This window comes from Papaver somniferum, chromosome 11 (assembly GCF_003573695.1).
Source record: "Papaver somniferum cultivar HN1 chromosome 11, ASM357369v1, whole genome shotgun sequence".
In the NCBI taxonomy this organism is placed as follows: Eukaryota; Viridiplantae; Streptophyta; class Magnoliopsida; order Ranunculales; family Papaveraceae; genus Papaver; species Papaver somniferum.
This window is the reverse complement of record NC_039368.1, coordinates 5,217,548-5,237,264: the sequence shown is the minus strand read 5'-3', so window position 1 is coordinate 5,237,264 and position 19,717 is coordinate 5,217,548. Positions and strand designations below refer to the sequence as shown.

The 19,717-nt window shown below is 34.6% G+C and overlaps 1 protein-coding gene across 2 annotated transcripts; it reads right to left on the bottom strand.

Annotated features, from left to right (window-relative positions):
* Positions 1-266: 266 nt before the first annotated feature.
* LOC113325404 (major latex protein 146-like) lies at positions 267-1,187 on the bottom strand. 2 transcript variants are annotated; one of them, XM_026573597.1, is made up of 2 exons: positions 924-1,187; positions 267-815 (listed from the first exon to the last, which is right to left on the bottom strand). In XM_026573597.1, exons 1-2 carry the CDS (start codon positions 1,123-1,125, stop codon positions 541-543), a joined length of 477 nt encoding a protein of 158 aa, XP_026429382.1. In that variant the 5' UTR covers positions 1,126-1,187; the 3' UTR covers positions 267-540. The 2 variants fall into 2 exon arrangements, with proteins under 2 accessions (XP_026429382.1, XP_026429383.1); XM_026573598.1 differs by having other exon boundaries at positions 267-791.
* Positions 1,188-19,717: the final 18,530 nt, after the last annotated feature.

Sequence of the window (19,717 nt, the reverse complement as noted above, 5' to 3'; positions counted from 1 at the left end):
GGTTTCACTGCTAAGGAGTTGCATCTTACATTTTCTTGAGGCTTTTTAGAATCTAAAGTAAGAGGGCGTTTGTATGTGCACAGTGCACTTGCTCATTCATTGCTACATTTTTATTTATTGATCAAAGAAAAAGTACCTTCCAATAGAAATGGTAGTTACCATTGTTACTTGCAAGTATACCCTTGAAACACAAACATAACAGGAATATCAGTTTACGTTGGACTAAATTAACAAACAACAGGCTGGTATATAATTGCCTAAGCATGTACCCAATAAGTTTCGATCTTATCACATTCATTTATTTAGATGGTATACATAGAAGCCATATACTTATGGTCTCTTACATTTTTTTTTTCATAGAGCTTCGACATATGATATTTATTTATTTAGATAGGATACATAGAAGCCATATAGATATGGCTTATACATATTTATTTATTTTCCATATAGAAAGCATCTATGATTTATTTAGATATTAATTTGGCTTATATGACACCAAGTTACACTTGGATTCATGCATAGATGTCATATATCCATAATTTATTCCGAAGCAGCTAGGTGATTGTTGATGTCTTCAATAGCCTGATAGCAGAAAGGAAGATAAGCAAAGGGGGTTGGGGAATTCTTGTTGATTTTCTCATACACAAAAGACCAAGTCACAATGCTTCCATGTCCAGTTGGCTTTGGATTAACTTCAATTATTGAATCAAACTTCTTGTAATCCTTCATCAAATCTCCTTCAAATATACGGTGATGCAACGTCTTTGTTTCATCGTTATGTGTTGTTTTTTCTGTTACGGAGATCGTTTTACCCTTTGCATGCACGATTGGTGCGAAGTTGCAAAACATAAATCAAATTAACAAATCAAATCATGCACAACTACATGGATTAAAATTGCAATATATAGTGTATTTATACATACCAAGGACATACTTCCACTCCTTGATACAACCGGAGCGTCTTGCATCTCCTTCGATAACTTTGCCGTCAGTGAAAAGATGAGGAATTGCCTTTGGGACATCTTTTTGGTGCTTGAAAATAGTATAAAACTTATCAGCAGGGGAACTGACCTCCAATTCAATTACAAGTTTCCCAACTATACCAAAATCACCATTTTGAGCCATTGATATTTGATGATTGTCGCCCTAATGTATGCACAAAAGAATATGGAAGTCGAACTATAGAAAAATAGAGAAACTGATGCTGAATCCATGTTGGTCGAACGAGTTTATATAGAAATAAGTTGATCAACTGTTCACTGGCATTATGAGTTGTCCATGTCTATATTTTCTTTTACGCGACTAGCCATGTGAAACCTAACGTACGACGGTATCGAAATATCACATCGTGGGGATTCTTTTTTTCTCACTTTTTTTTTGTCTATCATTAGTGTCAGCGTCATAAACTCGAAGTACATGCCCAAATTGGCAATTTCCTCGAGGACCATCTATAGTAGGTTCTAATACTGCCATATATAGCCCTATCCTATCCGTCATAAACTCTATATCCGTCGGTCAAATGATACATGAAGTTGTTGAATTTTGTAGGAATTACTGGCTAGTCCAGTTCTAGCAGACCCAGTTAATGGTTAGTCCATCCGTGGAAAAGATTTACTCTCTAGTCCAAAAACTTCGTGGAGACTATAAAGTGTATTTTATAAATTACTAAAACACCCTTCCAGGTCTAATTAGTATCAACACATGTAAATGTTACTAGTACTATGTTACTACATACTAGTAATATCAATACGGTGATACTGCATATTAATATGTACTGTAATAGTAGTAACAAAAATATCTTATTGTTACTAGTAAATTATGTAACTACTTTACTATACTAAACTAGTATACTAGTATACTACTATAGTATAGTAACTAGTACTAGTAGTAAAATATGTAGTATCAATACATAACAATTTTTTTTGATATGTAGTATCAATACATAACATACTGCATATCAGTATGTAGTATCAATATATAACATACTACAAATCAAACATACTACATATCACATAACATACTACATATTGACATGTAGTATCAATACATAACATATTACTACTAGTATACTAGCTACTAGTAGTAACTAGTATACTACATATGTAATATGTAGTAACATATGTATTATTATACATAATGTTATATATTAGGGTTAGTAGAGTAATTTTACTCTTTTCAAAATTTTTTTGGATTAGGGAATAAATATTTTTTGGCGCTGGACTAGCCAGTAACCCGGGTCGTATTTTTTGGACTAAACAGTAAATCCCTCTTGAATTTTAGTATCGTGGATACGAAGTGCTATGACTATCAATATCTCATTTTTTTCCTTCGCCCCCCTACTTCCATTTACGTCCATACCAACAACATCCAACCACCGTTCTTGAATCCATGTAACATACATGATTAACCATCCTGGTATTCATATGGGCGGTTTCAAGAGTAAACCCATCTTTCTAGTGAAAAGATACGATGTGTTGTTGGCTAGCTGTTTTCAAGATAGCCATGTAAATAGCTCTTACGTATCTCTCCCACACTGATCCATGGCAGTCTGTTACGAACACACTAGTTGACATGGTAATGGCAGTCTGTTACGAACACACTAGTTGACATGGTAATGGAGATGGATTGGGGATGGTTAAGAAGAAGATAATGAAGAAAATATAGATAGAAGAGTTTACTGACGAACCCTGGCGTCCAAGGCCTATAGAGGAGCCCTAGCCTCCAAATAACAAAGATGTTAAACAAAAGTAATCTAATAATTCAATGCATATCTTTTCCTTCCATTCATATCTCTTTAAATAAGGATACAAGATATTCTCATGCAACCGTAAATCCTACAAACTAGTAAAGTAAACACACTAATTCAAAAGACAACTAATGACTCCTACTGACTAGGGATTCAACTAACCACGTTCACAACTAGTTGAACGAGTAAATCCACTTAAGTTATTCTCGTAACAGACTAAAAGAAACAGAAGCACATACTAAGACAAAACTACTTAAAAATTAAATTTGTAACTGTAACAACTCCTTCCCCCTTAAGTTAAGCCTTGTCCGGCTATGGACTGTCACCTTCCATCACATGGTCTCCATCAATTTATTCGATGACCGGTGTTATCATAATCAATTTTTTGCATCGATGTCCAGGTTTGAACATCTCATCACAGTTGAAGCAAAGCCTCTTTTTCCTTCGTTCTTGTAATTCCAAAGTAGTCAACTGTTTCACAGGGACCTAACCTTGAGTTTTTGTTGGAGTAACATCGAATACTTGTGACTTATCACGAGCCTCAAACAGACGTGCCAATCCTATTTCTTTTGATAGTGTTGCTGGTTTATTTGCCTGCACATCAGCTCGAATCGAATCACGCAATCCACTAACAAACAAACTTACTTGCCTAGACTGTGGTAGTGAACCAGATTTTGCTAATAACTTTTCGAATTGATTTTGATAGTCTTCAACACTTCCAGTCTGTTTCAGCTTACTTAGTTCTCCGAAGAAATCAAAAAAATTATTCGGACCATAGCGATTTTGGAGTGCAAATTTGAAGTCTTCCCAAGTGACGTAAATCATCTCTTGCTTCAACATTTGGTACCATATTTGTGCATCATTATCAAGATGATAAGAAGCATAAGAAACCTTTTCACTTTGCGGAATTTCATGAAGAAAAAAGTACTGCCCAACTCTACATAACCAACTAGTAGGATCATCTATGACCTTGAAGCTTGGAAAAACTAGTTTAACACCACTTTTCAGTTTTGCAGAAGTTTTTGAAAAAGAACCTTTACCTTCATCTGATTGTTGTTTCTCACCGGTTGAACGTTTTTCATCACCTTCTGTATTAGTTTGCATGAGAACAAACTTTCCGAGGAGATCAGTTAGAGCGGTTATTTTTTCAACAATGACCTTTTGATTTTCAATCATTATTTCTTTTAAATCTTATGTAGTTTTTTCTAAATTCTCAACCTTGGCATCCATTTTTTGATTTTTATGCTGGTTTGGGGGAAAGAAAGTAGAATAATAGTTTTTCTGGGAAGCAATGGTTGCAAGATAGATATTTTAGGATATTGTGTTTTGCGGAAGCAAAAACCTGTTCTGATACCACTTGTTACGAACACACTAGTTGATATGGTAATGGAGATCGATTGGTGATGGTTAAGAAGAAGATAATGAAAAAAAATAGATAGAAGGGTTTACTGACGAACCCTGGCGTCCAAGGCCTATAGAGGAGCCCTAGCCTCCGAATAACAAAGATGTTAAACAAAAGTTTTTTAATGATTCAATGCATATCTTTTCCTTCCATTCATATCTCTATAAATAAGGATACAAGATATTCTCATGCAACCGTAAATCCTACAAACCGGGAAAGTAAACACACTAATTCAAAAAACAACTAATGACTCCTACTGACTAGGGATTCAACTAACCACGTTAAAACTAGTTGAACCGAGTAAATCCACTTAAGTTATTCTCATAACAGACTAGACGAAACAGAAGCACATACTAAAACAAAACTACTTAAAAATTAAATTTGTAACTGTAACACATTCAGGTAGGATCCACCACTTCCAAGTGGTTGATACTCATTTTTGAGAAGCTAGTTAGTCACCAAAGGTGTCCATGAGAGCTACCAACTAACAAGATACTGTTGGAGCAAATTACTCGTAGTTAGATGCAGAAGCTAAGAAGGAAGTACTTCAGAAACCTATTTCAGAAAAAAAAAAAAAAAGGACTTCACAAACCATACGCATCTTCGTTCAACTCTTGAAAGCCGAAATTTTTTAATAGGTCTTGTTCAAATTAAATTAGGGTTTCAATGGTATTTGTTGGTAGAATCGGAAATGGTTTGGAACACATTTTGATTTGATCGACGAAAGAATTAGATTTGGCGTGTGCATCTACACCATGCTACCTACATTTCTACTGCACTGAAACAATTTGAAAAACTGCTATGAAAATTGACTGCACTTTACGTACGTACTTCTAACTAACTATCCCATTGATAAGGATGCAAAATGCTACGATCATTGATAAGCGATGCGATAATGCATGCACCTAAACCATTTAAAAATGATCATTAAAACAGTCGTGGCTGATGGAGAAAATTCATAAAGCAACGATACCAGACTGATCACCGTAGATATATCCTCAAGCATCTTACCACTGGAGTTGGTAATGGGCTAAAGTGGATCTCAGCACTCTCTCACACGAAGTATTCCTTCAAATCCACGAACTGTTTAGCATTCACAAAATTGGTTAAAAAGACCAAAACCAACAATTCCTGGGTGAAACAGACTGATAACTTTTGATACTGTTTATATGGACAACAATCAAAAAATTACTGTTCAATTATCTATTATGAGTAATCTGCCCAAGAATATTAGAAAAATATAATTATGACTGACCAAAATATCCTTAAAGATTTTTTGTAGAATCAATGTCTTTGTTTCTCGTTAACAGAAGACGAGCTCTGGTTTTGAGTTTTAGATCTGAAGAAAACTTCAACTTGTTAATCTGTTCGACGTTCAAGTTTGATTTGCATACAATCCGATTATTCTCCGATCTTTCTTCTATTACGGTAAATTTTATTCTACTGTTTTGAACAACCTTGATTGGTACTTTGATTCCAGTTTTGTTAAGTTCAACAAAACTAATTTCTTCTAATTTTGGTTTTATTTTTATATGATTGAAAGCTTATATACATTTAAAACCTTTGATTCGTTGTGATTAGTGGTTTCAGTATTCATTGATGATGTGACCTTTTAAAAAATTTAGGTTCTTTTTAATGGCAACTGCAAGATGAAACTTAGCTTATATAAAGACAACTCTCTTTATTGATGTTTAGAAAATCTCTCAAAACTAAACGCAAGCTCTAATCTTGCTCATATGATCAACCACAACTTTGGTGATCATATATATATATAGAACTATGAATTCCTTTTCCTAGTCCTATTACCTTATTACATGTCTTTCCTTTTCTTAGAACTTAGCTAGCTCCTAATTCTTAGAACTTCATGTATTTCCTATTCTTATCCTAACCAACTTGTTAGTGATTTCTATTTTGAAGATTAACCAACACTTTTTCGTGTATTTTGAGGGTTGTTTGAGAAACATTCAGAAAATAGTCGGATTGTACGCAAATATCAAATTAAGAGTAAATATTCAACAAATGTTTTATCTTAGTATAATATTGTTCCTAATCTATGGTTGTTTTAATAACGATCTGATTTAAAAAAGAAGCGTTTGATTTTATTGTTTGTAATATTGGATTTAATTTTCATGTTTGTAAACAGATTTATTTTCATTATTGTTAGGTTGGTTTGTGAGTGGTAAGGGTGGTGAGTTTTTTGGGTGTGGGTGGAATATGTTGGTACTCAGTTGTGGGTGGTGAAGGTGATGGGTCTGGTGGATTATGCTGATGGTCAGTGGTAGGGCTGGTGGTTTATGCTGGAACATGTAGGGGATGAAATAAGATATGTAGTTGTGTAAGTGTATCGAAGTTGAGGGTTGGACTTTAGATGAGTAATTGTAGAGAAATATATTGGCATCTAATATTTTCAACTAGTGTCTTATGTGATTGTAGATGCTTTAGAATGAGAAATATTTGTATCCAGTTTTGTGATTTTTTGGACGGACAGGTTTTGGGTTGCAGGGGTTAATGTGTGGAGCCAAAACGGAAGCAACAGATCAAAGGGGTGGATTATATCAAAAGGATAACACGAAGATCAAGATGGTTGATGCAAATGGTGCCATCGCTGCAGATCATGTATTCGAGAAGGCAAATGATAAGTTTTAAATGTATTGATCGCTCAATGTAATCATCTCCATACAAGTTTTAGTTATAAATATACAAATTGATCATTACTTTGTAAAGGGAAGTTGAATCATATGAATGTTATTTAAAGATTTAGAAAAAGATTTCATCGTTTTTATCATTCTAAATTGTTTAGTTACTATTTGTTAAATCATCTCGCATATTCTGACAAAAAAATATTTTCGTCTGAATGAAACTAGTTTCACCTGCATATATTCTGATACAAACATTTTTTCTCCTAAATGAAACCAGTTTCATCCTGCGTATATTCTGACAAAAAAATGTTTTCGTCCAGATGAAACTAGTTTCATCCCGAATATATATTCTGACAAAATAAATGTTGTTTCAGGATGTAACCAGTTTCATCTACGTATACTGACGAAAAAACATGTTTTCATCTTGCATATTTTGACAAAGATCATAGAATTTACCTGCAAATAATATTATGACTAATTTTAAGTTAAGTTTTCATATCTATTGACTTGTAATTAAGCAATATATACATAGATAAATCAGAATTCACAATTTACATTTTTTAAATGTTTGCAAACATAAAATTTACAAACAAGAAACTTAGGCAAACTACATCAACAACTTTCGTAGAGTTATAGTTCTAAACAACCTAATGAAACGACATAGTTTTAATTGTCATTTTTCTTCCTGTAACTTCCTTGTTTCGTTATTGAGGATTTCATATAAACCTGCCATATCAACTTATTTTTCTTATTTTCTTCCTTTAGCAAAAAACTTACAAATCATGCATATGCTTCGTCCCAAATTCACTTCACATCATGCATATGCTTCGTTCCAAATTCACTTGATGTCACGACCTACTCTTTGTTCTTCGTTATTGCTCCTGCTTTTATAATTCCCACAACAATTTTAGATAATAGTTCATTTATAATGATCATTTATCACATATTAATCTTTGATGAAACCAGTTTCATCATAGTATAAAACTGGATAAAAGCATGTATATCACAATTAAACCTGAACGAAACTGTTTTCATCCTTGCGTAAATATACATGAAACCCTGTACACCACATATTAAACCTGGATGAAACCAGTTACATCCTATCAAAAATAACTTTATATCACATATTAAACCTGGACGGATGAAACTAGTCATGTCATCCTATTTTATACTAACACCGGTTCACCAATATCAACTCAACACAACTTCACAACATATACACCAATTTCACCTCATACACACCAATTTCATAAAAAAAATAATCAAATTTACAACAACTTTGACAAGATTTAAATGAACCTAGATGGATGATTCCAGTTTCGTTCAATTTTAAATGGGTAATGTGTAAAATTTTCCTAAACTGAGCATCTGAGAAGATTAGGGTTAAATTAAGAAGCAGATGAAACCAACTTCAAAATCATAAAATAATTAAATCAGATAAAACCTACAATTAGTAGATAGAAATGGTTATAACCGTCTTCGTGGTGGTGATTAAGTGACCATCCAATGAGTAATTTTTTTTTTTTTTGGAAATTACAGATGAAACTGACTATCGAGTGAGTAACCAAAGTGTGAAATTCCAGTTAGCTACAGATTATAGTAAATGTCAGTTTCAGTCAGGTACATATAGGATAGAAAATGGTGATCAACCTTGTTTCCAGTTTATCTTTTGCCTTGATCTGTGCATATGAACATATATACTGCTGCTGCTCAGTATAAGTTATACCCATACTAATTTCATCTCAGTTACATCCTTTATTCCTAAGGAGCAAACAATTCATATAAATAATAATGCTATTGATTCATATAAACATAGTCTCCACCAACACTTCATTCCTAAGGAGCAAACCCGTTACATCCTTCAAGTTATAATCATACTAATTTCATCTCAGTTAGACATTAAAATTATAAACATGTTATATGGATCAAATTTTAGCGAACAATAATATGATGTTATTAGTCTCATATTCCTTGAAAATTAGGACCAACAAGAAATGCAAACAAGTTACATATATCCTAACAAGTTGCTTAACCCCACAGTGTTGATGGCGAAGTACATATCAATGGCATCCAAGACATACAATTGGATGAAACTTTTAGACATGTACACTGCAGACGAAACCTGGATGAAACTGTTTGGGCTTTTTAATAAAGTGGCCATGTTTTTGTAATTTATTTCACAAAATGGCCGTTTTTTTGAATGTTTATATAAAGTGGCCGAGATTGACCTTTTCCATCCGTTTTTTTCAAAAAACTGTTAACAGTCGTTAAATACACGCGTGTCAGTTAAACTCCTTAGTAAAAGACAGTTTAACCCTCGGTGAGTCAGTCTGGATTGGTGAGTCAACTCGCCTGAGCCATATTCAAGCCATTATACTCTTCACCCGTGCACAGTCCTAGCATACATCTAAGTCATTTTTGTAGCTTCTCTGCAGCACAACAACACATTGTTTTGTTATCTTGGACCTGCAACCCATTGCAATTTCATTTCAGCTACACCGACACCTATAAGCTCCACTAAAACCACACCAACCTTCAATAGCACCACAAACTCATATACTACAATTCCAACACCACCAGAACTACTTGATTTCTCTTCAGCCAAGACTCATTCAAACAAAGCCATCCTCTTACTCTCCTTCTCATCTTAACTGACATCGAACCTAGTTATAACACTAATGTCATCTCAGTTTCATCTTCCTGTAAGCAACAAGAGAAACAAATCAAACCCATTAATCCTTGCATTTTGTTGAACTTAGAACCCCTGCAACAACTTCATGATCACAACATGAGCCAACAGATGCAACCACTTCTCATTTTCTCCCTGTAACAACCACCAATTGCAACTGCACCTGCAATTTCATTTCAGCAGCAACATCATCTTCTTAGCCAATCAACCACAACAACTCTTCTTCCTTTCTAAAAAACAACAACACCACATGAGTTATCATCTCAGATCAAAACTACTCACAACTTGAGCTCAACTCAAGCAACTTTTCATAACCTGGTTATTGCTTGGTTAACAACTATCCATTTTACATCCTTGCCAGTGACTACCAACACCTGCTCATCATAAACTAAAGCAGCAGAACATCAAAATATCTTAATACTTGTCAATTTGAATTCAAGAACAAACCCATTGCTTCAAATCTGTCACAGATACTCAACAACTACTTGAACTGCACTTCAAACCCTGATTTTTGTCAATCTCCCCAATTTCTTTCATGTCTTATATATATTCCATTTCACATCATCTCGACAAACCCTAACTTCCTAGTTCATCAAAAACCCATGGAAATCAACATTCACAGCTTCTTCTTATCTTCGAACACGATCCTGCATTTTTCTCTTCTTGATTTCTCTTCAGCCAAGACTCATTCTTCCTCTTTGTTCTTCTCTACATCGATGATTCAATCACAACTGCAAATTAAGTCAATTGATTAAACAAAAAAAAAAAGAAAAGGAAAGAGCCCCAAACCCTAGAATTCAAACAATCGAAATCAATTGATTTCACCATCCAAACATGTGTTTTCATTAAAGACTAAGTTAATTAACGTGTGGGTTCTAAAATTCTTACCTGGATTTTGATTTCTTCATCCCCGATTTCAACTTCATCTTCGATTTGTACTTCAGCTTCGCTGCTGCATCCAGCAAAACCCTAAAAACTTTAAAATTGTCAAATATCACTAATAAACCATTCTTCTTCTTCTTCACTAATAACCACATCTTCGGTATTGACTGCTTGTGAGATCACTTCTATTTTCATCAATCATCCGAGTTCGATGAGAAGAATTGAGATACAGAGAGAGACAAACATAAACAAGAAGAAATGAATGAAAAAAAGAATCGATAACATAAGGGTGAGGATGTAGTGGTAATTTTAAGCCCCATGATTGACTAAGTCAGCTTGGTGGACCATTTTGGTGGGACCAGGTGTTATATCTAACAGAAAGGCCACTTTATAAAAGATTTAAATTTTTTGGCCGGTTTATTAAATATATGGTAGGAAGCTGGACACTTTGTTAAATTGCCCAAACTGTTTTCATCTAGTTTTAGTCTGCTGAAACAATATATAATGCAGTTTAAAACTGGATGAAACCAGTTCCATTATAGTTTAAACCTGCTAATACAATTCATATACCCAGATGAAAACCAAATTCATCCATAACATACACTTGAACAGTTTTAATTAATAACATTGAAAAAACTCAAATAACCAGATGCAAACCAATTTCATCCATAACATACAATTCATACAACAACCAAATGAAACCCAGTAACATCCACACATCCAGTGAAATGAAAAAAAAAAATCAACTAATTCAACAAATAAATCATGAAATTCTGAAAATAAATTCAAAATAAAGTTAGGGTATGAAAACTTACGAGTTTTAGTAGACATGAAACTGATCGATTGAAACCCTAATTTCTTAGAAGAAACTGAACTGATCGATTGAAACCCTAATTTCTTAGAAGAAACTGAACTGATCGATTGAAGCCTTAATTTCTTAGAAGAAACTGAACTGATCTATTGAAACCCTAGAAACCTTTAATCTGATGAAACCAAGTTGATGTAGTGGTGTTGATGTTTTGCATACGGTGGAGAAACTGATTTCAACTAGTTGATGGCGACGATACGGTGGATGAAAACAAGTTTATGATATTGTTCTGGGTGAAGAAACTGTGATTAAACCATTTCGAATGATATGGTTTGATGTCGAAGAGACGTTGGAGAAACCAATTTCTTCTAGAGATGGTGGACAACATATGAAGAACTTTGTGGAGATGGTGGAGAGCAGTTGAAGAACGTTGTGGAGAGAGGGAGATCGATATTCTGTATGCTTGTTTCCTAATGAGAAGATATTTTGTAAGGGCACTTCTGTCCGTTTCAATTAAAAATATGTCCCGTCCATTTGACCCAGGGAAAAAGTTTACCCGTCCATCTGAACCGGGAAAAATGCTTTTTGGCCGAATAGCCCATTTTCTGTTTAGCATTTTTCCTTGTAAGACTCATTGTGTCAAGAGTAATTAAAAGGTGAGTTAAATCTAATACACTCTAATCTTGGAAACAACATTAACAAGTATCATAAGTTATTCGTTCAAATCTTGTACACATGTTAGTTAATTCCAACTATTTGTAAGAAAACGTATACCCTTAATTTGGTGTAAAAGTAAAAATAAAGGACTTTGCAAACCATAGCCATCTCCATTCAACTCTTGAAAGCCGAAAATTTTTAGTAGGTTTTGTTCAAATTAAATTAGGGTTTCAATGGTATTTGTTAGCTAGAATCGGGAATGGTTTGGAACACATTTTGATTTGATCGATGAAAGAATTAGATTTGGCATGTGCTTCTTCACCATGCTACCTACATGTCTACTGCACTGAAACAATTTGAAAAACTGTTATAAAAATTGACTACACTTTACGTACGTACTTCTAACTAACTATCCCATTGATAAGGATGCAAAATAGTATGATCATTGATTAGCGATGCGATAATGCATGCAGCTAAACCATTTAAAAATGATTACTAAAACAGTCGTGGCTGATGGAGAAAATTCATAAAACAACGATACCAGACTGATCATCCTAGATATATCCTCAAGCATCTTAGCACTGGAGTTGGTATTGGGCTAAAGTGGATCTCAGCACTCTCTCACACGGCGTATTCCTTAAAATCCACGGCCGGTTTAGCATTTCTCCTCGTAAAACTTATTGTGTTAAGAGTAATTAAAAGGTGATTAAATCTAATACACTCTAATCTTGAAAATAACATTAACAAGTATGATAAGTTATTCGTTCAAATCTTGTACACATGTTGGTTAATTCTAACTATTTGTAAGAAAACATATACCCTTAATTTGGTGTAAAAGTAAAAATAGAGATGTCTAAGTAATCGATTGCTGAAATGACTTAATCACTTAAGAGATGAACTTTCGACTGCTTATAAACGTTGTCCATGAAAAGTAACAATTTTACTAGTTACACCTACACCATTTATTCCTTCACGTTCAATCGATCCTGTCGAGTTTGATATATGACTAGATCGTTATTAACATAAGATTGTTCAAAATTAAGCTACCGAAATCAATCCGTAACGGATCGTCTGTATATGTTTGAAAATTATGTAGAACATTAGTCAGGAAAAGAATCCACATGGAAAAATAACAATGCTCCTTGCAATTTGAAATTTCTATTGATCACGCAACGCGAAATAAAAAATGAACTCGTAGTTTATCATCATCTTTGTCAGTTTCAAATTCAGATTCTTCATAAGGCTCTTCACTTGTCTCATCAACATCCTTGACTCTGTTTTCTTCTTCTCTTAAGTCTTCCTTTCTATTCTGGGGGAACTTCACTTGAATCCGCACTTGCAATCATATCTTAGACAGTATTTAAACAGCAAGTTGGAACCTGCTTATTTCCTTTTCTACCTGAATTCTTGTTTTTTCTAGTATAGGATGTGCACTCCACAGTTAAAGATTGGGACGTCATCATAACAAGTCCCCGACCTCATCCCTCCCACTCCCATCTGGAGCCTCATTTGTGGACCGAGATTCCACCAAATTAGCCACCAAAGGATTGGCTCAACTCTGTGTTGAGTTACGGACGGTTTGTTCCCTAGCAACTGTAGCTGGCACAGAAACTTCAATAGAGTTCTTAAACTTAGGAACCCACACTCTCTTATACTTAATTGTTGGGTTGGAGTTACATTTTGCACTTAAATGGCCAAATTTCTTGCAGTGAGAGCAAGCAGTAGGTTTCCAGGGATACTTCCTCATATTTATTTTTATCAATGTGGAACGGGAGCACAATTAGGAATGTACACTTAGCATCAACTCCAAAACATATTCTGGCATACGACATCCTTGTCTTCATAAGGCTTTTTGAGAATCAGTCATGATTGGTTTGCCAACAAGATAATCCCAATTTATTTCAGAGATGAGAACGCTGTACCCCTTTGATTTTGCAATTCAAAATTTTTAATCGAGTCAATCATCTGTGTATTATTTTTACATATAGAGCAACTCATATGTATTATATATTCAAAATGATTAATAGAATGTCATTCTAACTTGCAATTGCCCTTAATTAGTCTTTATTTTTATGAAAAACATACAATATAGTAATCACAAAGCCACAAAGCTCACGTGTACAAACACTGAACTTGATCACGTAGACATAGGCATACTGCAGAATAACATTAAATACTGACGTACATTTTTTTTTATCGTGAAAAGGGAATATATTGATTGAAGAAATAAGAATTATTACAAGCAGACTTTGAACAGCAAATTACAAACGGATACACCTTTCAATCGAAAGGGCAGAGATTACTGAGATGACCAAGGAGATCAAAAGAATGGAATCCTTACACTTACAAGCTGTAAGAAAACCAGGCCCAGGGGACACAAACTCATCGAAGCCCAAGACCAGTTACAATGTTAGCGATACCCGGATAGGAACTGCCCATGTAAAGTAGAAAGTCCAGCAAAGATAAAACCCTAATCGTTACCAAAAACTTGCCGCCACTCTTTGCACCACCATTGCAAAATGGGAAACTTAGGGGGAGACCCAAAAAAAAAATATACCCATTGTTAGGTCCACAATTAATTTTGGATACCGTGACATCCATAAATATTTATGTGACACCCATAATGAGCCATCGATGGTTGATTGTTGCACACAAGTATATGAAACTATGTGTTGGGTGCAATAACCAAAAACAAAGAAAAATCAAATAAGCAAAAGTTATTGATACTTAGCCTTTATAATGGAAGTGATTGCTTTGACGAAACGAACAAGCTCCCCGTATCTCCGCAACATCAACAAGACAAAACATTGGAAAATAGAGTGAGTCACGTGTTCAACACGCTGTCCTTAAGACATTAGCGTCCGGCTACACTCAAGAGTGATGCTATAGCCCTCACAGGATGGATATCTCCAGGATAAAACACCCTAATACACCTACTACTAGCATATGTAGTAGATGCTCAACTTGAGCTTGGCAAATCCAAAAAAACCGTTAAGGAAAATCGAGAATGCTTAAAAAAGGCTATAAAATATTTTCCCTTAGGGGTCCCTCTAAAATATAGAGCAACCCCTTTCCCATGATTTTACAAAAGTAGTGAATTTCTTTATATAATGGAATAAAACAATTTAAGAAGAGGAATTCCCCGTTGTGGGACTAAAAAGCTTATATAGTCTCTTAAAACAACTAAAAAGTGGAAACTCCACAATGTGGGACTAATAAGTTTTTCATTCACAAACAAAACAACAAATTAATTTTATTTAGTTAAACACATTAAAATAATAATTAATAAATATTGTTCCAACAATCCCCCACATGAATGAAAACCTCAATAAAACATGAAAAACACAGATAAATCTTGGTAAGTCAACACCCAATCTCCATGATCCGGCTTGATCGAACAGACATATGGAACGTCTGTGTGTTGAAATCATACTAGTCATTTCAATGTCCTCTCCTTCACACAAAAATGTGTTGACCCCAGGGTCATACTATGGATTGCAAAAATCATATAGTATGAGAGCTTTCATCTTTAGCTCCTCACAAGTGAGACTAAAGGTTCCTTTCACGAAAGTGAAAAAGCATGAACCAGTGAACACTTAGTGACCTTAGGTACTAAGTTCCAGTAATACCAAAACCATCAAAAGCGAAAATCATATAAAAAACGCAGGAAATACCATTTTAGGCAGAGGTGTCCATGAGGTCTTGAACCTTTGCTTAGTGAGATATTACCAGAATTACTTGCTAGAGACAGTGAACTATGTCTTGAACTCTAGCATTTGATGTAATTCGTGATAACAACACGGGTGATATCTCCAAGATTGCTGCCAAGCTCGTGCCGTTTTGTCCGTTTTGGCCCTGGACGTATCCTGTTTCTCAGAATGCTCTAGAGAATCAGCTCATATTCTCACAGGAAGCGACCCACTTCCTCATTCAGATAGGTGAGTTTCCATAAAGAGTGTTACTGCTACACCCCACTTCAATCTTAAATTGAAACTATAGAACTCATTAAGACTTATTAAAAAGTCATCCTCCACATGCAGTCACACTATCACGTCTACACCATAGGGAAGGGACAAGAATGAAAATCTCTGATAGTGTTTACCTTTACCCACCACAAATTAGTTGTCTCATTCGAAACCTTGATCATGGGATCTCCAGTCAGCAAGGTTGAGTATCCTTCATGGCAAGTTTAATATATGAGCTTAAGCCCCAACCCCCTCGATGCATTTTTAACTATCTCTTTGTACAAACCTTTCGTCAAAGATTGCGCGATATTCTCCTTGGACTTTATCCAATCAATGGAAATAACGCCGATTGAGATTAGTTATTTCTTAGCTTTAACTATTATAGCTTGGCTAACACAATGTATAGATATAGCTGGCACAGGCCTATGCCAAAGAGGAATGTCTTCTAAAAATCTTAGGCACTCGGCCCCCTCTCATGCTTTATCTAACGCAATACTCTCAGATTCCATAATGAATTGAGCGATATGTTTGTTTGGAAATCTTCCAACAACAAACCCACATGTTAGAGTGAAACCATATCCACTCGTAGACTTAGACTCCTCTGAGTCAACTATCCAGTTTGCATCATAAAGTCCCAAGGACAACAAGATACCTTTCATAAATCAAAAGAGTATTTTAGGTACCATAATACTACTCAGTGCATCTGAATTCTCTTGCTCTGGACTACAATTATATCCACTTAACTTACTCACAATATAGGCAATGTCTGGACTCTTACAGTTCATTAAATTCATCAGACATCCTATAACTTTTGAGTATTCAAGTTAAGATACTCCACTACCCTTATTTTTCTTGAGACTACAAGAATAATCGTACGAAGTACAAGCAGGTTTACAATCAGACTGATTGTATCTCTTAAGCACAACTCAACATAATGAGAACGACTAAGACTTATAAATGTTTGATTATCTTCTAATCCTCATCCCTAAGATTACATCAAAAGGGCCCAAGTCCAAGTCAATGTTCTCATTCAGTGCATGTTTTTAGTGGAATTGATCACATCTATGTTTGTATCAAGCATATCATCAACATACAAGCATACAATTACACAGACATCCTTAACAAGTTACTTGTAACATACTTGTCAGATTCATTAATTTAAATCCACTATCCATTATCACATGATTAAATTTTCCATGTCACTGTTTACGTGCTTATTTGAAAACCATACAAAGATTTTTCAAATTACAAACTTTGTATTCACAACCTTTCACTACAAAGTCTTCAGGTTGATCTATGTAAATTTCTTTACCTAATTCACGGTTTTAGAAAAAGCTGTCTTAACATCCATCTGATGTATCTCTACGTTCTTTATGGCAGCAATAACAATTAGTATCTCAACGGAAGTAATTTCCGTCACAATTGAATTAGAATCAAGGAAATCTACACCTTATTTTAGTTTATAGCCTTTAGCTACCAACTTAGCTTAATATTTTTCCACAGTTTCATCTACCTATCGTTTCCTCTTAAAGACTCATTTACATACCATGGTCTTACAACCTGGAGGTAAACTAGCAAGCTCCCAAGTCTGGTTCCAACGGACTGAGTCCATTTCACTAAATGAAGCTTCTTACCAGAATGGGGTTTCAGTAGATATCAAGGCTTCTTTACAAGTCTGTGGCTCAGACTAAGCTAGGCATGTTATGAAGTCGGTTTCATAAGAAGTCTCAAGTCTAATTATTTTACTTCTCTTAGGCTCAACATCAACTTCATCTTTCTTTAAAATAAGTTCTGACTATTTGAAAATAAATCTAGGGGATCAACAACACATCTCTAGTGAGGTACAGGTTTAGAATAAACATGTTCAAAGAACTCAGCATCCTTAGATTCCATAATAATATTCACACCAATGTCAGAAAAAATCAGAACACACAACCAAAAATCTATTTGTAGAAGTATACTCAATATACCCTATACGAAAACACAATCAACATTTTTGGTTTCAATCTAGTTCTTTTAGGAAGAGGAATTACAATCTTAGTCAAACGCCCCCACACTTTGACACATTCATAAGAAGGTCATCTACCGTTCCATAAACCATATGGAGTTTCATCTGATTCTTAAAAGGGTACTTTATTCAGGATATACTAGTTAAGAGGACTGCCTCCCCCCACAAGGCCGCAGGTAATCTTCAACTAATCAACATGGAAATTATCATCTCCTTAAGGATATGGTTGTTATGTTCAAGGCTTCTAATTGGTTTCCAACTTCAAGTTTATACATCTTAAGGCTTCTAAGGCGTCATCCTTATCCTAAGCAAGTATACAAGATAGTACCTCGTACAATCATCTACGGAAGTTATAACCATCTTTTACCACAATGATTTTGGGTTGAACTCATGTCAACTAGGCCTAACTGAATTAATTTTAAAGGCTTATAATTACTCTGAACATTTGTGCTAAAAGATTTTATAGCATATTTTGATTCTTCACAGATTTCACTTTTGTGTTCAAAATCCAAACTAAATTTGGGTACGAAGCCTATGCTAGCCAGTTAAGCATTGACTTATAAGTTTACGGTTCCAAGTCTACCACGTAAAACAATCAATCACACAAAGATATCACAAGAATCAACTACGTTCACATCATCAGTTTTTCCGTTAAGCTTATATAGACCGAAAGTCCTATAACTCTTGCTTAAAAAATCACTGCCTAGTTACAACAAGTTTTCCAGATTCAATTAAGATCTTAAATATTTTTCCATCTACAACCGAATAAGATACAAGATTTTCGCATATGCTCGGAACATGAAAACTTCATTCAATGTGAGAATATTACAGATATGAGCTTCTGCTCGACCTTTTCCTTTTATGCAACCTCTATTGCATATGAGTTACTCAATAAGAGTTTCTCGACATCCCCTATCCTATGATAGGAGGTGAACAAGTCTCTGTTTCAACAAACATTCTTGGTGGCTCCAGAGTCCACCTACTGGTCTCTCACATTGGTTATTAAAATAACTTCCGACATCATACCACCAAACTCGTTCTAGTTTGTTTCAACTAAATTAGCATTAACTTTCTACTTATTAAGGTTTTTATGTTGTCTACAATTTACTGCCGCGTGGCCAGGAATTTTACAAACATAACACTCACCCTTAACTAAAGTAATTCCGGATTCAAGTTTACGAAATATACCTTTATCATGAAGACCATGCTTAGAGTTGCGTTCGATGTTCTCACCTTTGCCATCTTTGGAAGATTTGTTTCCAACCACATGCGGCTATTAGCCATGTCCCTCGGAGATGACACCTTTATTCACAAATCACAATTCCAAATTCCAAATCAGAAAGTAAAATATGAGTTTTGAAGATAACATCTATATATACAAACTTCGTTTGAATCAGAGTTTCAAAAAACTCATGGTTACCCCACAAAAATTAATTTAGTTAACAACAATTTTCTGCTCGTCAGAATTTTTCAGAAACGTTTTTCTGTTTTGTAAAATATCAAAAAAATACTTTTACAACTCCAAATATTCTGAAATTTTACGCGGGTAACTATCAGGATGTCTACTACGTTGTGTCAAAAGGGTTCATCGAAATTCCTTCTAGATTAAAATATAAAATTGAAACTCTACAGATGACCAGAAATTCGTTTTTGTTTTTCACTCCACAATTAACATCCATGATTCACAAACCAATCAATCGTTTTCGATTATTACAAATACTACTGTCTTAAGATTGTTGGGTGCAATAATAAAAAACAAAGAAAAATCAAATAAGCAAAAGTTATTGATACTTAGCCTTTATAATGGAAGTGATTGCTTTGACGAAACGAACAAGCTCCCCGTATCTCCGCAACAGCAACAAGGCAAAACTTTGGAAAATAGAGTGAGTCACGTGTTCAACACGCTGTCCTTAAGACATTA